Here is a 26,785-nt window from a genome sequence, read left to right on the forward strand (position 1 = left end):
ATACCATGTCTTTCCCTTTACCTTGACATCAATGGATCGTGCTTCTTTAACGACAGGGTAGAACCTGGGCGTTTTGTTGGGATCCTGCAGCCTCGGGGTGCGAGGTGTTCGCGGGGTGAAGCCAGGGGGAGCGCAGGGGGACCCTGGCACTGCTGTCGGCAGCGATCGAGCTAGTGCTGCTGTCGGAGGTACTTCGTTGCTGAACAAATTACAAGGCAGCTCCTCTGCTAAATCTATAGGCGGGAAGGAGGAAACATTCATCTTCAAGGGATTTCAAAGCCTAAGCTCCCCTGGTATCTAGTATCTTACAGGCCTGTTCTGTTTCAAGTGAGCCACGTCATCCCCAGAGGACGATCAAATTAACAAGAGCACTTGGTGTAACAGCAGTACAAACTGCTCAAAACGGTGAAATAATGTTTCAAGCGTGTCTTTTGTAGAAAACTGAAACCCCCTTTGTTCTTTTCTTGTGGATCTACATCGGCAAAGTAAAGGAAAATGAACGTGGGTGAAAGTGTAACCACGCTCCTGCTTTTTGGCGAGGTGGTTTTCTTCAACTACTTCGAAGATGCTATTAGCATGTACCCTGGTAAACGCTAATACGACCAAAGTATTAGAAATACCTCGAAAACCAAGATTTGGACATTGTGACTGCTCAGTGAGGTTATGATACAAGTAGAAAAATGGTTCTAATCTCACCTCATTCTATCCCCGTTTCCCATGAAAACACCGGTTTCTAGGAAGTGTTTTACAACATCAGGAGCTGTTACTTCGCACACTGTGAACGCCAAGTTCCACAGAAAGCACCTGACGCCGGTATATGGTGACAACACAATAGAACACTGCCTGTTCATGCTCACGTATATCCCGAACACTGCAAGTATCAGCTGCTTCTAATGCAAAGGAAACCAAGCTACTGATGGACAGCTGACAATTTGGAAAATTAGCAAAGGAAAAAAGCCCCTCAGACTGCTGACTGAGCCAAAACTAAAATACTACACAGGCAGAAAGGGTTAACACGCCCACAGAATTGTTCTTTACCACAGAGGTTCTAACATGTGTTACTTACCTTTCCGTAACCCTGGAGGAACTTCCTCGGTTGGATCAGCAACCGGTTCTGGCGCAAGGTTATCAAATTCTTCCTTACTGATGAGATTTAACTTCTTAAAGTTCTCGATCTCTTGCTGAATTAGAGAAAGCAAATTGTAAGCGCAAAGCACCGTAACGGCTATCGCCCTGAGAGACAGATGAGTTTCATAGAAGACAAAATAAGCAAGCCAGAGTTGGCACACAAGCAGCCAAACGCAGCAGCAGATTTCTTCTAGGGAAGAGGGAGGGAGCCTCTAGCAAGCATTGAAAAGAAGGTGCTGGGAACGCTGTCTGCAACCTAACGCAGCTCACGCTGCACGAGCTCAAAGAAACAGTTGCACCCACAAACGGGCGAAGGGAGGCAGGTCCAGCTAACCACGTGCCCGCTTTCACAGACAAGTAAGAAATAGAAATGACTGAGATCCTGCCCCCTGCCAAGCCCCAAACCATCTTTCTTCTGCAGCAAGCGTGCCAAGGAAGACCCTAGCAATTTAGGGGAGCGGAACAGGCCCTGCTCCCTCCCTCAGGCTACGCCTAACGAAAAGCTAGTATTTGTTAATAAAGTCGGCGGCTTGCTTTTTATTTTCTCGCCCCACAATTGGTAGCCTGAACTGCAAAAGGATGGGACTTTCCACGATGTGCAGCAGCGTCTCTGATCACTCACGCCCCTACTCGGCTGGAGGTGGGGTGGGACACGGGTGTCTGTGCACGCTGTGTGTGAAAAATCCTGTTTAAACCACTGTGAACACCCACCAACAACAGGATAGAAAATATTAAAATATTTTCTCTCGCTGTGCACTATTTCTCACTATACTCTTCCAGTTGGCTGGTTTTCTTGGTCCATTTGCTTCGCGATAAAAACTCCACGTTCTGAACTCTACCTTGATTTCTTGCTCTTACTCCCAACGTTCGTTTCTATCTTTGTCAGCTCTTTTTTGTACCCACATGTTCCAGTTGTCCTTTAAGCGACTCTCCCCCTTCTCCCCCACCCCACAACCCACCTTTGTCCTTACACACAGATAAAGCTCCTTCCCCTCCTCACCACTTTTTTTTAGGTCACCCTACGTTTCCGCACACCAGGTATCGGCGGGATTGCCTACAGACACGCCACCCTCCAGGCTCACTCGCCCAAAGGAGGGGTTCCTTAATAACCCAAGGGCAGCAGGTGACCGCTGCCCCCAGCATGCTGCAAGTTCAACTCATCTGGAGTTTCACAGCTGCTTAGTATATTAAAAAAATAGTAATTAAAAAAAAAAAAATAATCAAAGCTGACAATCTCCTCGCCAAGTTTTGAGGAGGGAGGCCCACTGACAGGCTAGGAAATAAAGGGGTTTCTGTAATAAAGTAAGGTGAGATCCAAAGTTCCATTTGCTCACAGAGCTGTCACTCTAACAGGCCCTGAGGCAAACGGAACCTTCAAATCAAACTCCTTGAAAATTACCCTATTACCTTCCTCTCTTATTACTTCACCTCAGAAATGCGCCCCCTTCCCCTCTGGCAGGGGTTATTGCAAAGGTTATGAGACAAGCTAGTCATGGAACGAGAAAACACTGGAAAAGTTGAACTGTCTCCAAAACGTTACAAATCATTCTAAAAAAAAAAATTCATTCAACGCTTTTGGTCAAATCTGTGCCAACAAAATCTTGCTGGTTTTGCTTTTAACTGTTTTCAACATTAGCAAAATCAAGAGAATTCCACAGACCTGTGAACTCGGCCACCACCCCTTCTCTTTCCAAACAAGTGCAACGTTTTACAATTACATCGCAGATGGCTGCGACAGTAATTTTGGAAGTGTTTGGACAGACGTGGATTTTGGGTCAAAACCAAAGAGAATTACCTTCATCACGGTGTCATCTTCATTCTGCTCCGTCCACAAATCCTGTTCGTAATAGTACAAGCCGTCGTTAATAACTTTGGCGAGTTGGGAGGTCATCTTTGCGCGGCACACGTGGTTGCCGGTACGATCGCCACCGGGATGTTTTCTCATGTACGGCGGCGTCTGTGTTACAATCAAAATCTTGTTTACGTCCTGATCATCGATTTCATAATCGGAATCGTTGTCTGACCAATCAGTAAATTTATTCTTCCGACCTTGAATTTGTTCCATCTCTTCATCAAATAAAAAATCGAGCTCTTCTTGTTCTTGTTCCTCGGGAGGCGGGGGTGGCTGCTGTTGGTCTGACGGTTGATCGGGTAGAGGAACGCTTTCCTGCGTTGGAAAAGGTGATGTGTTTTAGATTTGAATTGGATAGTGAGCATCCGAATGGGAGACAAACAGAACATGATAAAACAGTCGTGATAAACAAATATATGGGAATTAGAAACACTACAGCCACTTAGAGATGTTTATTCAGTAAATTCCTGTTCTAAAGAATTCTGCCATAAGCTTTTAGAACAATTCTCACCATTTTTCAATAATCAGCAGGTACAACTGTCCCTCAGCAGAGGAAAAACCAGACCAAAACAGTGTTTCCTTTTCGTTTTAGCGAGCTGCGGATGAGGATTTTAAATGCACTCGGTTATTTTAGGTCTGGCAGAGCGAGACGCACACACACTACCTGTACGGCACCATCGAGGATCGCGCACATTACGATGTGAAAAACCTTGTTTTACAGTATGATCTGAAAACTGGCAGGTTTTGCACGCATTCATTTAAACATAAAGGGGTTTGATTTTACCTTTAGTTTGACCGCAGATGCACGATGCCTCTTCTTCACCTCTACCCAAGGTTCAGAGTCCAGATCAGGCAAACTTGTAGACAAGCCCTTAGACATTGTCTGAAAATTACTTGTTTCAGTGTTTTCCTTCGGGCGTAGAGGGCTTCCCACCCTTGGAGAACTCGGCGCAGACTCTAGCAGTGGAAAACAGCAGTTTAGTTCCAGCTGGGGGTTGTTTGGGTTTGTTGGGCTTTTTTTTAACTGTTTCACTAGCCTTTCTTTTAACGGCAGCTACCGTTTTTCCACCTCTCTGGTTAAATACAACAGCAGAGGGGGTTTTTTTGGTTTTTAGGCGATAGCTTTTCACAGTTCACTCCACATTTTAGGACAAGATTGATTCTAGCAACTTATTTATGTGGAACGTTTCTAACAGTTGGAGAGGAATTACGGGTTATTAAGATAACAAGAGCAGCATCATTAGGGACATGTTTTCCCCACACCATCCTCCAGCTCTATGGACGGGTGCCTAACTCAAGTCTTCTTTCTTCCCCTTTAATCCCAGCCAACATTTTACTAAAAGATTTCCTTGCCAAGGGCTGTCAGTGAATACAGCCATCGTCTCCCTCTGAATAATATGAAGGGGATTCCCATCCAAAACCAGGATGCACCAAGCAAAGAGGTAACTTTCAGCTGCTATGAAAAGGAAGACGACTTTGTGACCAGCTTACGATTACTACTACTACTACTGAAGGACTGTAGTCCAGCACACTATATTCTAGAGAACAGCCATAACACAGAAAAGACTTTTTTTTATCTACTCCACACCAGCCACGGGACCTGGCAACTGCAAGGCTGCAGGCATATCAGCTGGAAGAACAGTTACCAAATGTACAATGTTTACTACGAAATCAGTATCAAGAGGCAAACATCCGAAGCTAGACAGACAGTCCTAAACTTATGTGTCTATAAAATAAATCCTTTACCAGTATGAGAGCCAAAAATTTGGCCTGGTATGAATTCTGGACAATTGATGAGCTGAGAAAAGTCAGTCGGTGGCAGACTGCATGGAGGAGGACCTGGAATTGGCCACTTTTCCGGATCAACCCTTTTTCTTATCCTCTGATCCACAGTTTCAACTTCTGTACTGTCCTTTAGGGCCTGTGTGACCAGCATATTATGACTTTAAAAACTTTACACATCCAGCACCATCCAAAAAAGAAACAAAACCCACAAAGTTTGCCATTTAAGGCCTCTTTATATATAAAATCCTTGTCATTGCAAACAGAATTTTTTCTTAACTTCACAGCACTGACTGTAAACGGCAGTACTAAATTAGCCACACAACTTTCTACATACGTACTTCTGAGTCGGTTTACCTCCAAAATGAGTGCGGCATTTGTAGTTAGAGCTTGCATCCGACGGAAGCTAGCGATCAATGAAATAGGCAGAAATCCCTGTTGGTCCATTTTTCTTCTCAGAAAGAAGTCTCTTTCCAAATTTTCTGTGCTGAAATAATACTCACTGCAGAAAGGAACATACAGAGAGGAGCCTATTAGAGGTTCAAGAAAATCCTAAAATAGCAACTCAGAGATAAATGCCTTGTTAAAGCCTTCCATGAAAACCAGCACACTTTGTCATCACAAAAAACGTTCTTTCAAGGGGGGGTATCGTTAAAAGCAAGACGTACAGAACCGCGTGCACGCTCGACACGTTAAGAAAGACTTGTGACCCAGCACAGTACACAGGGCTATAAATCAAAGCCTCGTTACATCTGCATGTATGAACTGCGCAAGGAAAAACTATGCTCCGTTTTTCTTTCACCCATCCCCTCCCTTATTACTTACATGAACGGAAGGAAACCACATTCTCTTAGCCTCCATACAGATGAAGGACAACTACTGCTTACAGTCAGGGCGTAAGTTATCCCCCCCTCCCCAGCAGCATCAGTGCACCTTCATCCTGAACTGTATCTTTTCTTTTCCCCGTCTCCAGTACATTAGCAGGATTAAGTACCCTATCTGAGTGTTGAGGCACGTCTATGGACTCTGAATCACTACTTCAAGCACGCTTGTGGGAAGATGAGAAAACACAAACAGTGATGTTGTCTTTGTCATGAAGCTGTACCGAAAGGCACAACAGTTCATGGTGAAGGGTAACGTCTAAGAGAAAAGATGATGTTTAGTGGATCAAGAGGGACAAGGACCATTTCAGGAAGCTGACAATACCACAGAACAAGAGAGACACGGGACAAAGAATCAGCAGAAAGACAAATGTTCTTAAACAATGAAGCTGCTCTATGAAACGATCAGGGTGTCAAGATGTTTTACACTTAGTGAAGAGAAAAAGTAAGGAATCCACATCGTGATCTGTCACACAAAGCAAGCGAACAAGAAAACATCCTACAGAAGAGTGGAAAAAAAACAAATTGAATCACGACAACTAAAATCTAGGCCTTTCACAGAGTTTACACATCATACCACAATTTTGAGTATTACATCCAAGGAATACTGCTCCTCGTCAGGTTCAGGAAAATGTAGGTAGTGAAATATTTAATGGAGAGCAATTAAAACTCTATGATACAAAGAACAGAGCTAGTGCAAAAATAAAACAAGTGAGCACTAAAATGCTGAGAAAAAAAAACAACACACAAACACTCACATGCAAATGTAAATAAAGTTAATTCTAATTTCAACAAAGCATAAAGTGCTAAGTGCCTCCACTGAAGCTGGGCTCAAGGCCAAAGTTGCCAAGAGGTGAGGACTCCGATACCACCATTGACCCAAGGAGAAGCTTGATACCATTTCTTTTGGTAGCTAAAGACATTCAAAGCAAAAGCACTCTGTGAAACACTCGGCTCCAAGACACAATGAATATCAAGTCTCAAAGACGGACAACAAGACGTACGACAAATGAAAACATTGCCATTAAATCAGAGCAGACAGAGAAGAGAGTAAGGCTTTCGGAGACTCAAGCTCTAACTCAGAGCTAAGTAAACTGATCAGTGAAGCAACAGTGCACAAAAAGCAGGTTTCTTTCAAGAGTATCCTGTTTACTGTTCTGAACCGCTGCATTTCTTTTCCCCTCCCGCTCTAGAAGATAAGCAAGCACAAAAGCCACGCATCAGCATCTTACTAATGTTACCTTTACAGTCATACAGTAAAGGTAAAATCTGGTAACGTTTCACCTAGTTAAAAATTCCACAAGCAGATATGGACAATGACTGAACTTGACTCAAACTGCCTCACTTGATGTCCATCACTCTAGAAAAAGGAACGTGAAAGACCATTAATGATATATGAAGACAACGCACAAGTTTGCTCCAAGTAGCGAGACAAACCTAAACACACACCCCCGCCCCGTCCAGCTTCGCTTTTCTTTCTCCTCAGGGTGCCTTTGCTTATTCTTGAATTGACACCTGAACTTTTATTTACTCCTTTATTTTTTAAAGCAAGCGGACTTTAAATAGAGTTCTACTGCACGTTGCAGACAGGAGTTGCTACACACTGACACTTTCAGGCTGACAACTTCAGCCTTTAATTAAAATATTTGCAAATTTACAAGTACTACCCTCTCGTACATCAAGCTGGTTCTCGGGACAAGCATAAACTGCCTGATAGCGGTGTGTTTCTTACTGTGATCACACACCTACTCAGCCGGACACAGCCTTTAAGATTTTTCCCTATTAAGCAGGTAAACTCTTAAAATTCATCAATTCACTAGGATTCAAACCAATCCCACTTCCTGATTTATCTCGGACTCCATGAGGAACTCTGAGACTTAACAGGTCTGTGTAGCTTTATTCTCTATGTACGTCCTTCTTTGGTGTAGTCACTTCACTATCTTATAACTAAATGATGAGGGGCAGACAAACACATCCCCATTTAGAAGCTAGTAATTGGTAAATGATGAATAAAGTCCGTTTTCCATCATTTTTAATGTGCTAAAAGAAGTTAATAGATTTTGGCTTGTTTTAAGGAGCATAAAAATAGTGAAGTTATGTTCTAAACCTGCTCAAGAATCTCCCTCTCTCTCTCATGGAAAGCAAACTCCATAATCGAGCTGCCTTAGGAGTTCGTATCGGACAAGCACCCGATGGTCTGGTTAGCCAGCCATGCCAAGCCTTCTACTGACACCTGCCAACCTCTCGTTGCTAAAATAAAATACAAATATAACCAGAAGTCAGATGGGACCAATGCTGTAACTGACATTTTTCTCAGCAGAGGGGGACATCGCCATGTCCTACCTTAGAAGGTCTGGATTCTACACTGCATGCCCAGAAATCTGGCCAACAGTGGAGTGTCTGTGCTCCTCCCTCACTTGTCTGAGGACAGTGCAGGCCGATTATCCTGACATGGGGGTAGTACATGTCCACTGTCAGGTCTCATAGGGGCCTGGCAGCAAGAGTAACAAAAAAGACTGCAATAGAAGTTTTGAAGTTGATAGCCACATGCCAGATACTTTCTGCCCTTAAAGATGCTTTTTTCTTCCTTTTTGCGTCAACTGTAACAAAAGAAGCAAGAATAAAATAAGCAAGTTGCTTTATGGAATACAAGGGCAATCAAAAACCACCACAAAGGCATCGCAGAGAAATGCCACTGCAAGTACAGAAGATGAAATATCTGCCAGTGGTGGAAACTGTCTCTTTAAAATGAACTAGTGGTTTCCAGGCCCTTTTTGACTTGTCTCCTGGTGATAATCAGTCTTCCAGATGGTTTCTCATTGCCTAATGGTGTACACGAGAAAGTAAACATTTCAGATTATTGAAAAAATCAAGTATCATTGCAAAACTACTCTCTTTCAGCTAAATGCTTCAGGTGAAACACTCTGAAAACATAAAACTAACAAGACTTCTCAAAGTGAAATTGAGAGCAAATAAGGGAAATGTCTAGCTACATCACCCGAGAGCAGCTTTGTGGCAAACAGACCAACAGTACTCAAAAGCACACGCTCAGAGACATCCATATCTCAATTACATGACAACATAAAAAGAGGGCTACGTACCATAAATAAAGCAGGTGTACGAGTTAGAGCCAGACTACAGCACAAGATGCAGAACAGCTTCCTTCAAATTCCTCCCCATCACTCAAGTTTTTCCACCCCACTAGTGAATAAACTCAAACTGACACTGGCAATGGTCAAAATCAAACAGTTCAATAGAGATGCCTTAATCACCACCTTTATATGGATAATAAGGATTAAACGCTGTTTGAAATGAGTTATTTTATCTTAACCAGATCTCTACAGATATTGGTACATCAAACAACCTACTCACATTTGATGTTTTATATATTCTTTGAGAAGCGCTTCGTCCACGGAATACATCTGCACTCCCGTTCCATCACCGTAGTAATACATCACACTGGCATTAAGCTCAGGTTGAAATACTTGGTCAGTCCCTTCACCGTACAGTTCTTGATAACCAACTGAATATTCAAAATTCACTTCAAAATAAAGGAGAACATACAAGAAAGACGATGAAACATAGTAAGCCCAGCACACAAGTGTTTCAAGGCATGACACACACTGCTATTTCACTGTTGCTTTTCAGCACGATTTTAAAAAGACTCAAGCTACTTAATTCTATGAAGTTACGGGATGTTTTTTGAGACAACTCTTACTTCACGTGCAAACAATAATATTATAAACACAGGTTTAAAGTTTTTGCTAAGCGTCTACTTCTCGGCGTACTTCTAGGGTTTCCTCTGCCTCGTCCTCTTCCTCTGCCTCTACCTCTTCCTCTGCCTCTGGAGAGTCCTCGAACGCTGCCACCCTCACTTCTCACGCTGCACACTTCATCGTGATCCTCTCTCTTTTCTCTATCGCGACGCCAATCTTGAAGAGAAAAAAGCAGAACACTTCCAATCACAAATAAACATCACCGTGCCCAAAAGTCCCTGGTAACAGAGCTCCCGGCTTGCGCCCAGGCCATCCACGGCCTCAGGCGTGCTGGCTGAAACTGCTCAGATCTCAAAGCTCCAAGGGTGATACCGGAAGGTTTGCCCAGCCAGGCCCAAGAGAGAGCCAAGCAGGAGCTGTTCGCCATAAAGAAGGGTAAAGGGGCTCGACTGGCAGTCAATCCCAAATGCTTCCGAAGCAACTGGACACGCTGGTGTCAGCTCAGGGATCGCAATACCTGTGAGCGGCTTGGGACAGCAAGGAACGATTGGGCAATTCTCCTTCCAGGCATGACGATACCATCTCCTCCATGGACAACTCCCAGTACCTGGAGAGAGCTAGAAAGAGCTGCCAGCTCTTGAGGATCCTCCTCTGGGTAGGATTTCAGGAATGGCTCTCTGGAGCCTCCCTTTTCTTCCCAGAAGCAGTCACCGACCACTCCCCTGGCTGCCCATTTAACAGCGATCGGTTCTGCTGGTCCTGCCCCAAACTGAGCTTTCACGTGAAGGACGTCTTTTTGGTAACACGTGCAAATCTAAGATGACTTTTTAAGAATCTATGTAAGGTTTTCATATAAATAGGGGGGCAGAGCGCGGGGCAGAGCGCGGGGCAGAGCGCGGGGCAGAGCGCAGAAGCAAGCAGGTCCAAACCAGACCCAGGGACCTTGGCTTCACTGGGCACAAAACTGAAAGACAGGTCTAATTCTCACTTCACTCACGAGAAAATACAAATCCCTCTCTCGCTCAGTCTCCCACACCATTTCTTTCTCTTTTCCTAACACTCTCAGAGACTTCCATCTTCAGTCAGGCACCCTTGCTTACCGGCTTATTTAAGCTGTAACTGGATAGTCTGGCAGATGCCAGGGGATACAGCCTGTTTGATCGAACTGAGAGCTGCTAAATTTAACAAAGGGCTGACTAAAGGTATGATTCTTTGTCATTATCAGAAATCCGCTTCTAACAGCAACTATTTTTAATGATCCCTATTACAAAATCTGTGTGCTCGTACATTCGAGTTCCTATTCCATTTTTTCTGCCAAATAAGACGCTGAATTTATGAATATCATAATCTTAGCCTTTGCACTCGCTACCCTCAACCTCAGAGGTCCCAAATGCACAGGCTATTTCCCCAAATCAGTTTCATTTTCGCACTCAGACAGCACATGTGACTCTTAGACACAGGCAGAAGTCCTACATATAACATCGCCACAACCTAGTGTTGTATTTAAGCCCGAAACAAGTATTTTATTTCAACAGCCAATGCTCCTGAAGAGCAGATGTTTCATGTCCTCTCACACTGAAAGTGGTCTTGAATCACTAGAGCCTTGACGTAGACTTCACACTACAAGTTTCTGGTCATTTGACCATCCTGAGGAATAACTGCTGAAGAAAGTGATGCACTGGTGAAATACCCTCCCTCTGCCCCTGTCCATCCCTCAGACATCCAGATCAAAACCCTACATCCACGTTCCTCAAATGACTTCATAAACAAATCCCATCTCACTAGTGTCCAGCACTTATTATAATGAGCAAACATTTAAATTGTTAATAATATTGCGATTTTAAAACTTAAATGCAAATACATAAACCAAAGAGATACATTCAGCCTAAGATTCCTGCCATCTGACAAGCTGTCTTCAGGACACCCGAGCACCAGAAGCACTACCTCTGGTGCTAGTACAACTTTTTGCATGGCCATGCTGAGAAATAGGTCACGGAACTGAGGGAATTGGTCCAACTTAAAGCAGGGGGGGAGAAAAAAAAAAAACAACAACCCACACCACCCAAAAACCCCCCCAAAAAAATCAGCAGAATCGCCAAAGCAGAGTTCAAAGCGTAGGTTCACAAGCAAATGCTCTGGTAGCAACAAGCTGCGGGAACAGCAGTAAAGCAGGACAGAGCAGGCACCTGATGAGATTACTTCCAAGCTTTCTGCAAGGTAAAGCTGTGGCCCAAGACTCTGAAGGGATCCATGAAGAGAAAAATAATATGCTGCTCTGGTTCAGAGCACCAGCACGTGCTATAAAGATAGACTGTGTCCAGTTACTCGGCAGAGTCAGTGACTGACACATTAAACTCTGATTTATTTGTGAAGAGGTTAAAAAAAACCCCACATCTGAGAGTAAGCGCTTGAACAGAAATTTCGAATTTAAAGCTTGTTAAACTATAGTACAATTTACTCATTATTTCCTGGTTACTGGCAAACATTAACACTAGGTTTTACTTCGTATAAGCAAAGTCAAGTTCCAATATAAACAACCTAATGCCTACTCACGTGGTATTATACTTTACTTGCCACAAATAGAAAGACCCGGAGGTTGAGAACTACTTACTTCTTGTCTCGTTCCGTCTGTTGTTATGAGGTATTAACTTGTTTGTTTCCAGCAGAAATCTTGAGCTATTTCTAGAGCCTGGTCTTTCTTGACTGTCTGACCTCACGTCGTCCAAGTGAAGCGGCACCCATTTCTGCTTGTTACCTTGAAAATTTAATATATTACTCTTCACTATAGTACTACTTGAGGTTCCAGCTCCTGAAAAGACTATATGGAATTCTTCTTGTAGAACTAGTAACAGTTCATTTCAAAGTTTAAAATCTGGGAGAAGCTTAACGTTGAAATTTTAAGATATGATAAATGACCAAGCAATAATAAATGCGGTAAACAGGAATTTCTCACACTGAAAGGTAACCTTACCTAAGCTTTAAATATATGAAATGAAGGTGAGCTCTTTTTATTTAATGAATTTTTAGATGTAAACTCCATTACCAAGAATTTATAGCTACATAAGTGTTTTTTATATATATATATATATATACATACAGTGAATTCATTACTATATAATTTCACAACTTGCATCTATTTAATGACAGTATTTGCTGTTCTATACTCGACTGGTATCGTGGGCTTCACACCTTCATAGCCAAGAAACACGAGCAAGTACATAAAACGCACTATTCACACTGAGGGGGGCGGGGGGGGAAGGTTGTACGCGCGGAATGTTTTGCTTTAGATTTCCACTTAGACTGAAAAAGTTAAAAGCGATAAAGAATTTAAGTATATACGTAGGAAGATTAACAAATCTAAACAGCAAAGGCCTTTAGAATCTGAAGAAATACCAGCAGGGAAGCAAGGAAAAAAAAAAAAAGCAGCTGATGGCAGCAGTATCTTAGAACTCACTCTGCTGTTTCTCCAGCCTACTGACCAAGAGAGATACAGGTTTGCTTCCTATTTTTAATGTAACAGACTGGATCGAAAGGAGATTAATAACCTGGTTTAGTTTTCAAGTGATCGCTTCAAGGTGTAAGCAAACAGTAAAAGATGAAAACTAAAGTGTTAGCATATACAGCCACACACACACGCCTACGAAGTTAAATTAACACAGTGCGATCTATTTAGGGAAATAAAGAGATCAGAGACAGTAATGGCTTGTACAGCCATGCCAAAATTTTCCAGAAATTGTCAGAGCTCCACAGAGCATCAGTAGGACATGAGCTGCTTTTTCCCCAGAATTCCTACTTGACTGAACAGAACACTCCAACACCTGAGAAAGGAAGCCTGTTTTAAGCTTCCTAGCAGAAAGCAATGTATCCTGTTATCACCCAGCAAATGCAAAACATAAAAAGTTTCATCAAGTCATCCCACTGGAGTTAACATAACTGTATCAAAGATGACTTAGTGCATTACACGCAGTGCCCAGACTGACCTTTTTTCCTTTGGTTATTAGTTTGAGCTTCATCTTCGCTAGTGTTATCTCCGGGGCCATCTGGCTTTGCCTCTGGGTTGTCCTTGATTCCATTATTGCTTTTTTGATCAGATTTCTCCTCCTTTTCTCTTCTATTTGTTGGCTTCTTACTGTGACTTACAGTTTTACACTGCAAGAGATACTGGTAATTATTTCTGACAGCACAGCTGCTCATAGCAAACCGTAAAAATTTCCTTTACCTATTAAAATTCCTTTTATTATTACCTGTTCTCAACCTCTTCAGTAGGGTGACTTTTAAGAGCCGCGTTGTTTTGTAAAGTCTCATTTTAAATAGTTCTATTTTCTGCTAACTTGGCAAGACTACATAAAGAATTTTTAGACTAAGGAACTTTTTGTTTCTTTTTCAACTGAAGACTTAGAACCGCAGAGCGCACAACAATCATGTTTCAGTACCTCAGAACTGAATTTTATAGGGAAAAAATTACTCACCAGTACCTACTGTCCAGAGTGATTATCTTTAAAAAGCTGTGCTTACAGAATACTGAATGGAAAATCAGAAATTCCCATGATGCTGTAGAATCTCAACAGCATGCCAAACATTCAAGTCAACTACAAGGAGCCATAGGTCTTAACTCTGACAATTCTGTTCTGCTAAATCAGAACACGAACCAAAGATCAGAGGATGTGGAGGTGTATGATTGCAGATTTATTTTTTCCCACATTAGAATATGGCATTTACTGGGAACTGTGTGCCTTTGAGTAGTGCCAGCATCCTGCAGATCATCACTTCTTGGAAATCCCACAGAATAACAGGTTTCAAAGAGGGCAAAATAAATGTCATTTTAGTGACTAGTGAGAAGTTTAATTTTTCTGTGGTATCAGTACAGGCTGGGGGACGAAGGGATTGAGAGCAGCCCTGTGCTGAAGGACTTGGGGATGTGGGTGGATGAAAAGCTGACATGACCCAGCAGTGTGCGTTCACAGCCCAGAAGGCCAACCGTACCCTGGGCTGCCTCACCAGCAGCATGGCCAGCAGGTCGAGGGAGGGGATTCTGTCCCTCTACTCCGCTCTGGTGAGATCCCACCTGCAGTGCTGCAGCCAGCTCTGGGGCCCTCAGCACATGAAAGTCATGGTGCTGCTTGAGTGGGTCCAGAAGAGGGCCACCAAGGTGCTCAGGGGGCTGGAACATCTCCCCAGCGAGGACAGGCCGAGAGAGTTGGGGTTGTTCGGCCTGGAGAAGAGGAGGCTCTGGGTAGACCTTAGAGCGGCCTTCCAGTACCTAAAGGGAGCTGCCGGGAAGGTCGGGGCATGGTAAGGAGCAAAAAAGTTCTAAAACTAGAAGAGGGCAGATTCAGACTAGATATATAGACAAATTTTTTTACCATGAGGGTGGTGAAACACTGGCACAGGCTGCCCAGAGAGGTGGTGGATGCCCCATCCCTGGACACATCCGAAGTCAGGTTGGACGGGGCTCTGAGCAACCTGATCTGGCTAAAGAAGTCCCTGCTCACTGCAGGGGGGTTGGACAAGGTGACCTTTCAATTAAGGTCCCTTCCAGCCCAAACCTTTCTACGACGGATACAGTATCTACCTACAAAATTAAGCTCGGCAGACATTTCTGCCAAACACAGAGTACTCCTGTGCTGGGGAAATGGCTTTGAACCTGCTGGAGCACATACAGTAGATACTGCAGTACTGCACCATGGTTAATCTGAACACAAAGCCTTCCCCTAGACAAATCCATTGAGACTTTACATACAAACTAAATGTTACTTGGTTTAACAGCCACAACATGAATTTGTGTACTAAAATTGCCACATACATAAGTCAGCAAAAGGTCAATTCACATCTATGCAATATAATGTAGACCATTTGGTTAAAAAAAAAAATCTTTTAAAAAATACTCTTAATTTCAGACAGAAAACATCAGATACGTATATTCTCATGAAACACTATACATGTACCAGCCATTCTGATTCAGACTGGACAGACATCATTAATCATATCAAAACTTGACGTGATAACCAAGCAGATGCTGAAGACCTGCAGCACTAAAGAGAATGCAAGAGATATGGATGCACGTTTTCTTAAGTCACTAAAATCACTATTTCCACAAAAAAGAAAAAAAAAAAAAAGAGAGGTGCTAAAATAAGCATACCCTAGACTCAGTCACAAATCAACATTAGCATTTACAAACACTATTAAAGGATATAAAATGTAATCCTTTCAATGCTATTCAATCTCTCAGATGGAAGCTCAGCAGACCCTCTCCTCAGTGCCAGAACATGATAGAAAATACCATTATTTTCTGGACACAGCTAGAGTTTCTCTGCGCTGTATCTCTTGTGTTAAAACGGATCTCTCTGAAAAGTGACAAGCAAAAAGTGTTGCATAGTGGAACTGACCACACAATCCTCAAGACCAGCATTTTTGAGTTGTTGAGACTGCAGTGAACAAAGAGGCTGTGCCTCTGAGGTACAAAAAGCACAGGTGACGTTATTTCTAATCTTATGAGTAACTCAGGAAGGAGTCTGATGCCCAGCTGACTTGCACACCTCCAATGCCACCAGATAAACCAGCAGCTCTAGGATGCAAGTCGTGCACCCTTCATGATAGCGACAGATATCTCACCACTGTCTCCTCCTGAGGCGACGGGCTCTTCTGCTCACAACAGCTCAGCAACTGACAGGAATACTGATGACGGAGCAGCTTACAAATACTTTTAAAAAAAGAAGTCAAATCAAGGATCTTGTACAGATCCTAAACCTCAATGGGATGTCCGCACACACCAAACTATTCTAACTGGTGGCTGAGCAGCTGAACGAGCATTACTTTATTGGCACATAATCTATTCAGGTTTTAAAGATTCTTCTAGCAATTCCAAAGATTTTCTTTGAGATCCCGTAGAACAAGCTACTAGAGGAGGCAAACTTTACCTAGCAGTAACCGTAACGTTGTGTCAAATCTGCAGACATCTATAATTTTGACCTGCGATGCTAAAAGCCTAGTGAGACACCTGAAAATGTTTTGGTGCTGACCTAAACAACAAAGTGATGACAATCAGTTGTGGGGAGGGAGGGAGAGCGTTAGAAACCGAGCCCGCAAGACACATGATTCGTGCCAAACTACCTTAACACACCCTTCTCCAGTTTTCAATTTGGACACTTTCAATTATACAATGCACATTGTTGAACCCCAATCTTCTGGTTTCCCTCACCGAGGAAACAGTAAAAGCATCACAGGGGTGCTGCAGAAGGAAAGCAGAGAGTGAAACGACACCTCACAGCTTGCAATAATCTGTGATCTGTTCTGGTTTTAGATAGCACAAGAGAGGTGTAAGATGTATTATGCACTTAGCACTTGAGGTGAAGCGAAAGGAAGGTAATTTGACAGAACAAATGTTAACTAAAGATCCAGCAAGGGGGAAATGTATCAGAGGAATACAGCAAGGATCACTAAGTTGTCCTAAGAGGACCTGCACAAAGCATTCTGAGCCACAAGGGAGGGCAGCACGTTCACAACCCCAAAGCCCTTCTCATCTGTGCATGAACTTCCCAACCAGTAGAAAAGGTTTGTAAACAACAAGTAAATACAGCACATTTTTACCTACACATCACGGCATACCGCTAACGATAAACGGAGTGTATGGGGGAGCTCGTGAAGGGTTCACAAATTCCAGTACCAGTGCAGGCAGTTAAGCACAGACCAGTATCCTGAATTATTGACAAAATTTCTGCTGAAATCCTACAACACCCAGAGAGCACGCTGGGGGGGACGGTATTAACCAAAGAAGACAATAAGTTTTCTAAAAAAATAATACTGAAGGTAACAAAGGATACTTACTTCACTGTTCGCTATTTCGCTTGGTGTTGGCCAGCTTGTGATATCACCAAAATCACCAGCCTGCAAAGACGACAAACAGTTTACATACTTCCTAGATTTAGTCCTTTTTAACACACAAAGCTGTCAGTCGTAACTTGCACAGCCCGACTAACCCTTTGAGCAGAACTGTTAGAGGCAGCAATTTCTAAAAAATGAGAAATACAACAGAAAACAAACACATGACTTTTGAAAACAGAATATTAGCAATTGTAGAAACAACATTTCAGGTCAAGAAGCCCTTTGAGCACATGTACTATTAAACCTAAAAAGGGGTGGCTGGCTGTACAAAATTTTAGAAACTTCATTTTTCAGGAACAGGATTCAGTGTCTCCTGTTGCCATAATGATGACTTTATAACAGCACACAAAGCACACACGTCACATAACACGCAAAAAGGATTTCCAAAACGCATCTAGCATCACTTAAGCTCAAGTGATGTTGCTTCTTTGCAGCCCCTTCACATTTTTATATAATGCCATTGCTTTTTTAAACAAAAGTGCCTTTTCTTATCCCTCATCCATACACCACTTTAGCATTCCTTCTAATTTGAAACTTCCCTTCCTTTTTCACTTTTCTCTGTCTTCAAAACTAACCAAGGCAGAACAGAACACTTCCAGCTGTAACTTCAAAATACCTTGCTACTTTTTTATTTTAGTAACATCACCTATTTACCATACTGAATATTTACAGCCAGAAATACTCCTTTGAAATTGCTTCACTTTCCTACCACATTATCAGCCAAGCTAAATACCAGTTTAGATTAACAGGTGAGATTAACTGGGACTTCTAACACAATCAGTAGCTAGGCGTCCTGCTGGTAAATACAAACCTTGCTGCATTTCCTTGTCCTGGGTTTTGCTGCTTTTACAACTGTAGTGGAATTCTGTAGTTCTGAAAGGGAAGAAAAATATTCTCAGGTGAAGAATTAGACCACGCTTTAAAAGAGTAAGAAAGGTGTACTTTAACAACTCTGGTTAACTATCTAACATACTACCCCAATGGGTTTTTTGAGGCCTTGGTATGAAAGTCAATGAACGTGACACTGAGAAAACTCACATTCATAATAAGTGTAAATAGTCTTGAAAACCAGGTGTACAGGATACTTTATAACACAGCATTTAAGCATTTGCTCAGCTATAAGGTCAAGATATTTGCTCAGCTATAAGGTCAAGATATTTGCTCAGCTATAAGGTCAAGATTACCTCCAAATGCTGGCATTTTAACCTAACAAGTAGCAAAGAAAATGAGCCCCTGAAACACATGAAAAAAATTATCCTATTAGAAGCTGTAAGACAGGATGAATTTACAAAATCTATCATTATGCAAGCATGAAAAAAAACACAGAAGAAACTACATATTCACAAATTCCTAGTAATCTCCCTTTATAAGCAATTACTCAAATGTCAAATAAAATGTAGCCATATTGCTCTCAATCAAGCCAAAGCAATGAAAAAAATTAAAAGGAAAGGTGAAGAGAAAAAATTACTTCAAAAACTCCATGAGGACTAACAAATTTTAATGCCTAAATTCCACTACGGATATGTTTATGATAAATATGAGCATTTGCAACAAAGCTGACACTCATACATTTTCAGAACCATCCTGAGTCAAGACCTAAACTTATAATAATGATCCTGTCTGATCTCCTGAGCAAGAGGCCGTTATACTTCTACCAGCAATAATATGCACTAATATAATGCTTGGAAATAACTCACTCTTTCCTCTTTATGGCAACATTATGGGGCTTAACTATCTAGGATCAATAACCTACACTGAAAAAAAGAAAAGTCTAAACTTACTATGTCTTTTAATGCAATTACCCTTCTGCATAGGAATCCGAATTCTTACCCTGTGCAATTTTTCCCTACCCATCTCAATTGTGTTAGCGGATTATTATTGCATACAGGGATAACATCACCTCCTCAACCCTTATCTCTCTCACATCCAGTGACTAATCTTCCTTATCACAGCTTCACACTGGGAACCCCACCCTCGTGCCCCAGTGACTCTGAAAACCCTCTGTCTGCTTCCTGGAACATACTGTGAACATTAGAAGCATAAACTAATCTACACTCCGTATTTCACCGTAAATAATGTTAATACTGCTATATACAACTCCCACATCACACAAGACATATGAATTCAGCGAAGCCTGATCGGCCTGCGGCCTTTGCCACACCATTTCCCAACAGGTTTTTCTCCTCTCCTGCAGATCTGCTTTTTAAAAACAAAGACAAAACACACACCACTACCCCCTAAACTGCCTCTTTCTTGTTATTCGGCCTCAATTAACTTTAGACTGAAAGCTTTCAGAAACACGCAGTGACTGTGTAATCCTCATTTTCTCTTGTCATTCAATAGTAAACTAATTGCCCTTTACAAAACAAGACAAACTGCTGTAGAGGTGGAGTACCAAACAAATTTGTAATTTTCGCCAACAAAACTGCCAATTACCCGTAAAGGTAAACGGACTGGCCATAGAGTTTGTCCTCCAGTAGCCTGTAAACACAGATCTCTCCCTAGCTGTTCAATTACCTTACTGAAGCCCTTTTTCCATCTCACAGCACTTTTACTTAAATTGCTGCTGAAGGACTGCTACGCCAGAACTTCTACTCTGTGTGTCACCAGGGCGTAGCAAGGGATTCAGAAATAAAAGACTCCATGTCGCTGCGCTATCTTAGTCATGGGATATTATTCCAGGCAGCAGGAGAGGCTATCTGAATGGGGTAGAATGAGACCCAACTCGTTTGAAGCAATCTCTCTTATCCGTATGTAGTAATCCAAGACTTGGAAGGTGCATTTGCACACTACATGAGAAGAAAATTAGTATTAGGCAACCGACCGTCTAGTCGACGCTACCCTTTGTGAACTCAAAGGCCCAAGATCTCACCACGCTCCGTGCTTCCCTACCCAAAAACAATTCCACAGAGTTCCTTCTCGCCCCCCCAAAAGAGCTATGCTCAAAACCAAATTTAACTGATCTTTCCTGACTGGCTTTTAAGGGCTTATTGTGTGGGAGTTGGATTTTAGTGTGAAGCATGAAAGGGAAGATAAAGGGGAAGGAAAAAAACCAAACAAAGGAGGATGGGAGAGTAAAAGAACAAAACATCAGATCACTTAAAAGTTTTACCCAGGTCACATCGGTTATGAACAGGCTTAGAGCCACTGCTCAGGCAAAACTGCCTCTAGAGTGCCTTTAGACAAAAGCTCGGTACTTAACATTACCCCGGTGTTTGCTTTCGACATCACGTAACAGCGCTGAATACCCAGAAATGGCATCTTTGGTGCACTGCTCCAGCAGAAGCCAACAAGCCCTTGCAAATAAGCTTATTTCCCTTCCTGTTCATCCCAACCTAACCGTATTAAAGCGGTTCATTACTGTACCAAAACGGTTTGTTACTCAGTCACACGCTACAAGGTAACCTGTTCAGTAACAGCACGCTGGGTCGATAAAAGAACTCAGCTAGCTTCAATTGCTGGCTGGGTTTCAGCTGAGTTTTGAAGGGGTGGGGGAAAAAAGCCAAAATCAAGGACAAGGAAGTTTAAGTGCCAGTGATCATCTTTCAATCGCTGAACTCCATCCAATGAAGATGCCATCCACGCGAAAACAGAAATCAGCCTTCAAAGCCATTCTCATTACGGCTCTTCCACGTCTCTCCATACACTGCCTCCTACCACGAAGTATTTCCTGCAGAAAGACACGGATGGGCAAACACGCCGAGTGCGGTACGTCAAGGTACACGGGATGACAGTGCAGCAGAATCGAAGATGAATTTCTGAACCATCAAAACAGCGGCAAATCCTCCGGGACAGCGGCAACAGAAAAGGAAAAGCAGACTGGATGCTGTGCAGAGATAACAGAAGCAAAGTTTGGACATAAAGACGTATCAGCCAAGTACCACTGATGACGAGTTATGTTTCCAGTAGTAATACTTCAGAATGGATGGTTTAAAGTTCTGCAAATCACTAGTCAGCAAGTCATTTTTTTCTGCTAGAAGGGGAGAGATGATATTGCCAATTTCTTCTGAAAGCAACATCTGTTAATAAAAGGTGGAACACGTTCTAATTTTGATACAAACGTGGTTCGTGCTGTAAGGATTTCTAGACGATACTCAAGGTTTATTTCCACTTGGACTGCACACGTATTTCCCTCAGTGAAGGAACATAGTCACATAAATACCAAAAGTGCTTCAGGAGGCGCCTGAAATCACCCAGCAGAAGAGCTCTTCAAAACTTCAGTGGAACATGTTTGTTGAACTTGTATAACATTTTCTTTTCAACGCTCAGTTTGAAACCTCCCAGTATAATCCACTTTTAAAGGCGGCAAGCTATACTTAAATCTATTGTTTTAACAGATAACTGTGAAAGTCTTGCAAATGTGACAAAACAATCCCTCAGAGCATATCATCATTTAAATCTAGAGCATGGATTTAGATCCAAGATTCTGGGAAATAAAAATCCCCAGTAATTATGCTAACATCCTTTCCTACAACAGTTCTAGCATTTCATAGCAAAGCCGCATTAGATTGACCTTCTTCACACTATCTGAACAACCAAGCCAGTGAGTTATGACACCTCCATCCTTCCACCTATTTACATTCAATACCAGTCAGTTTTTTCAATACAACAAGCAATGGGGAAAAAAAATCCCCCATACCCTATTGATTAATCATGACACTATTTATTTTCCTTGCATTTAATTTCTCATCTCATTTTTTTTCTTGGCTTCTTCATAGCAAGCTGCACCCTGTGACTCAATTTCTACAAAAGCTTTCATGGTCTAAAGGAAGCACATGCGAGAAGAGCACAGCAAGCCAGTACTGTGTCTTTGACTCCAGGCAGCAGGATGGATTTCTCTCTCACAACAGGTCTCCCGTTTAGAAACAAACAAACAAAAAAACCCCACCACACAAGATGACACATGCTGTTATATACAACTAAAATATAGGCAGTAGGTTTGTAAAGATAATGGTTTTAATCCCTTCAGGGTTAGGACAATTGTCAGCGTTGTATCTTCTGACAGTCCTTGAAATAATTTTTAAAAGCTGCTACTAAAACACTCAGCAAATTCGTAAGAACTAACAATAATATCTGCCTTAGATACACCAAAAAAATTCGACAAATTTTGACATTTACCCATTTCCTAACCAAAAGCTTGCTATTCCCAGTAACACAGCATGCCTTTGCTAAACTGTACTTTTACAACCTGTTTTGCTAACAGACTACAGCAAATTAATTCGTACGACAGCACTACAATGAACTGGTTCTGCTACCAAAATATCGATCAGATCAAAAGTGTTCTTTGATGCCCAGAAACAAACGCAACGAGGACAAACTGAGCGCAACAGAAGAGGCTGAAGTGTGCAGTTATTTTAATTAACCGCATCATTCAAGCACACTAGGAAGCAAACTCACTTCAACCACTTCAGCAGCACGAGTATTTTGCTTCATTGAATACTTTCATAAATTTCATGAACAATTTTTGAATAGTTCTCTAGTGAATCACTAGGGACCCACATCAGCTATACAAATCACACGAAGACTAGAGAACTTGCCATTCAGACACCCTTTCGCAAGCTTACGAAGAAGGCAGCACTTCAGCTTTCTTCGAAAAAAAGAGGCGGGAGAACTGTCATAATAAAATCATTTCAACAACTCCATCCTGGGCAACTTATTTATATGGAGGAAGGGTAACTAGTGTTTTCTGCGAGAGCCCCCAGCTCCGAGGGGCCGCCAAAAAAACAAGACTCAGAGGAAAGACAAGGAACACACGACTACAGCTGGGATGTTCTACAGCTTCCGCACCGACGCGTCTTGTCGGCTCAATTTAAGAAAGTTTGGCTTGTTGCCTCGTAAAAAATTATCTACAAGATTATATAGGACTTGTTCCTCGCACTCGTTCCTCTCCTCTTACTCACAGAGCTCCAACGTGAAGAACTGAAGACTTACTGCAATATCTTGGCTGGGCGCTGCGAGGAAAGGCGAGGGGAGGAGGGCACAGAGTAGAAGTACTTTGGATTGTTTGAAAGTCTATCCTAAAACTAACTCCCTGTGCTCACCATCACCGCGGTTAGACAGAAGCCTATAATTTCACCAGCAATTGTATACTGCTACGAGTCTTTCCACATGAGTTACATGCAGATTAGGATGTAAAAGTAGCTGTGTAATTCCAAGATTATTCTGTTTAAAAGACAAGCTTAATAAAAGCCTTAGTCAGAAACATTGAGCTGTGGTGACAAATGTACCATGAAAAATTCAAGTATGTTTACATTAGGTGTGTGGTTTACTATAACGTGAATAAAACCTACCAACACATCTGAGAGAAAAATATAATACATCATAGTAACAATGCTTTGACCAAATTCTTTCGCCAAGAATATTAGAACTTTCACATTACTCTTTTCCTTCCAGCGTCAGGTGACATTAACCCTTTCTGTCAGTAGCGAGAGTCTCTGTTACGAACTAATATCGCGCTAAATGGAAAGTCAGAAGGTGACAGGCTGGCGTCAATTTTCTCCAGTGCGTAACTATCACTGAACATACCATACGTGCACGTCTCGGGAAACTTTCAACAAATTAAGCCAGGATCAACAAGTCAAACAGGATTCAGTCACAGCTTTGATGTGAGATTCTTTTACGTTTTATTATCCTCTTTACGGATAGTTTTACATTCCATTCCAGTAGTATTTCTGCTCATCCACTTATTATTTCACATGACTAATTTCCATACTACTGCACTCATAAGGGCCTAGCGTGACCGATTTTGCTTTGCCAACGTGCAATTAGTTACTTCAAAATACATCCCTCGCTGCAGATGGAAGGCACATGGCAATCCCTTCCTTCAAGCAGCCAGGAAAGACCAGCAGCTTTGTCTTTTCAAGGGAAAGAGCGGTGGCTCCTTCACGGTGCTCTCGGTGGTGGCCAAACCAAAACACGCACCCTGGTACATGTTCTTCACCGAGGCCATCACCAAAGACAGCGACTCCTGTATTTGCTCAGTTACACACTTGCCACTGAAAAAGATGTTCTGACTCAATTACTCAGTTTAATATTAATTTGGCAAACGTTAAGCACAACTTTTATGCAGAAGAAAAATAAAAGGTCTCTGAAATCACCAAATTAAGCATATACTGTGCACAGCGTATGAGCTCACTGCCTTTCTCCTCCTTCCTTCAACAGCTATTTGTGTGGTTTATCTTACGTGGAAAAGTAAACTTTACAGAAGGTGAAGCACGAGGTGCTAAATGCTTCTGATGTACCATTATTATTCCTGCCACAGCAAGGCAAACGAGTGACAAGTCCTCTTTCATGCATGGGCAAGGCCACAAGCTGCTGCCCAGCAAGACGGATTGTAGAAGCTACGCATAAATGGGTATTTATGAGTGCGTCAGTACACACAAACAAAACAGCTGAGATGACAGAGATGACTATATATGTTGCCAAAAGGTTTGATCTTCAGCTAAGTAGAGATTTTGTGGTCTAGAGAACTCCTTTGCTTGCATGACCTGTATACCTGAAACTATAAATTATCTATTTCTCTTTGTGACGGAAGTAGGTATTTAATTCAAGGATAAAAGCGACAGAGAGATCACAAAAAGGTTTGTCAGGTGCCTTCAGGAGCAAGTGTTGAGACGGAAATTGTCAGGAAACACAGGCTGAAATACGTATTTTGAGTTCAGCGGTTTAGTTCCAGCCAAGAACAACACTCCGAGCAGCTGCTAACTTCTAGGAACACTTCGCTAGCCTAAGCATAAAGCCTGATGACTTCAAGTCAGGTCTTCCACGACCAACTTGGTAAAGCCATCTGCCTGTTCAGTCAGTCCGGTGCCTATAAAACTGTTTCAGCTTAAATGCAGTGATTAAAGGACAGAAAATTAAATTGCTGCTACTCCCGCTCCATCTCTTTCCACAGTTTGAATCCTGAGAGCAAACTGACTTCTTAACACTTAAAGCAAATCCAAATCTTCTGGAAAGCAAAACCAAGTAACGGATCGTACAGAGGGCCTGACTATATAATTAGAAAAAAAAAAAAAAAAAAAAAAAAAAAAAAAAAAAGACCTGCGGTAAAGCAAACGCTAAAGAAAAGCAAAGCGAGACAAGCAGCTCACAGCCCTATTTGCCACTACCAGAGCCCAGCGCCATGCGGGGCTCGCCGGAGGTCACAGCCCCACACACACACACACCCCCACCAGGGGTGACCATTTGCAGATCCCGGCAGACTGCAGCCAGCACAGCCCCTCCTCATCCTCACCGTGTCCCCCCTGGGGGTGTGCGGGTCCGTGTCGGGTCCGTGTCGCCGCCCCCCCCCCCCCCCCGCCCCGAGCCGGGGGAAGGCGGCGGCCGGACCCCACCTCCCCTCGCTCGCTTCCCTCCTCTGCCCATGTATGTCAAAAGCCAGAGCGCCCGGCTGGGCTCCCGCGGAGCTGCACCGCCGGCCGACCCGCACCCGGGCCCTGCTCCGGCACCGCGCTGCCCGCCCGGCCACTGGCCAAAAACACGCGCCTTGCCGTTCTTTTCTTTAAAAAAAAAAAAAAAAAACACCCAAACACCAACAAACAAACCCAAAACAAACCCAGACAAACACCACCGCATGCCGGCCAGCACCCGCCCCACCGCACCCCCCGGCCCCGGCCCCCGCCCGGCCGCCGCACCTGGGTCCTGCGGGCCCAGCTGCCCGTCCGCCGCGGGCGGCGAGGGGCTGTCCCGCGGGGGTCTGCGCTTCGTCCACGGGTTCTCCTTGGGCGGCGGGGCTTCCACCGCAGCCCACCGCCCACCGCTCTCCTCCGCGGCCTCCTCTCCGCGGGGCGAACCGGGCTCCGGCTGCCGAGGTTCCTCTGACTCCCGGGTCCGGCCGCCCGCCGGTCCGCCGCCCTCAGCGCCCCAGCCCCGCCGCTCGGCGGGCGCCGCCGACACCTGCGCCGCGGACATGCCCTGCCGCCCGCCGCGAGGGGCCGCCAGCCGGGGCGGCCGCAGGGGAAGCCGAAGCGGGGGCGTGAGGGACCGCCTCCTCCCCTCACCGCCGCCCCGCCCCACCGGCCGGGGATCTGGGAGATCCCCTGTCAGCTCCCCCCCCCCCACCCCGGCCGGGCCGGAACACCGCTCGCTGCCTCCTTCCCCTCAGCCGCTCATTCAGCGGGCGCCTCCCGCGGCTCAACTCCTTCCCCTCACAGCCGCTCGGGGAGAAGCGACGGGGGCGGGGGGAGGGGGGGGGGGAGGGAACGCGACGCGACCCGACCCGCCGCCGCCTCGGGAGGGACGGGAGGCGCCGCCGGCCCGGCCCGGCCCGGCCCTGCCCGCGTGGAGGGGGGTGCGCGGGCGGCAGCCGCCGTTGTAGCGAAGCGGAGGGGCGGGGCTTGGGCGGGGGGTGGGGGGGAGGGAGGCCCTCCTGTGCGTTATGACCTCACGGCGGCCCGCGCCCGCGGAAGCGGCGGCCCCGGTCTGCCCCCGCGTAGCGGCGGCCTGCGGGGAGGCACCGGCGGGAAGGACGGGCCCAGCGTCGCCCCGGCAGCGGCGGGACCCCGGCTCTGTAATTTGTTTCAGCCGCCCGGGCACCTGAGTGGGGA

General features: G+C 44.0%; 1 protein-coding gene across 1 annotated transcript in view; it reads right to left on the reverse strand.

Moving 5' to 3' along the window:
- LARP1B (La ribonucleoprotein 1B) overlaps positions 1–26,150 on the reverse strand; it is a 31,411-nt gene extending 5,261 nt beyond the window's left edge. The window contains exons 1-13 of the mRNA XM_086464489.1: positions 25,874–26,150; positions 18,038–18,113; positions 17,184–17,232; positions 13,340–13,508; positions 11,971–12,114; positions 9,420–9,575; positions 9,016–9,184; positions 5,120–5,264; positions 4,727–4,901; positions 3,765–3,937; positions 2,924–3,295; positions 1,067–1,181; positions 22–233 (exon numbers count right to left, since the gene is read on the reverse strand). Coding sequence (XP_086320615.1) covers positions 22–233; positions 1,067–1,181; positions 2,924–3,295; positions 3,765–3,937; positions 4,727–4,901; positions 5,120–5,264; positions 9,016–9,184; positions 9,420–9,575; positions 11,971–12,114; positions 13,340–13,508; positions 17,184–17,232; positions 18,038–18,113; positions 25,874–26,150 — 2,232 coding nt within the window. The remainder of the gene's footprint in view (positions 1–21; positions 234–1,066; positions 1,182–2,923; positions 3,296–3,764; positions 3,938–4,726; positions 4,902–5,119; positions 5,265–9,015; positions 9,185–9,419; positions 9,576–11,970; positions 12,115–13,339; positions 13,509–17,183; positions 17,233–18,037; positions 18,114–25,873) is intronic.
- Between the last annotated feature and the right edge of the window lie 635 nt (positions 26,151–26,785).

The sequence above is a fragment of the Leptosomus discolor genome, chromosome 4 (genome assembly GCF_034619465.1).
Source record: "Leptosomus discolor isolate bLepDis1 chromosome 4, bLepDis1.hap2, whole genome shotgun sequence".
NCBI classification, from domain to species: Eukaryota; Metazoa; Chordata; class Aves; order Leptosomiformes; family Leptosomidae; genus Leptosomus; species Leptosomus discolor.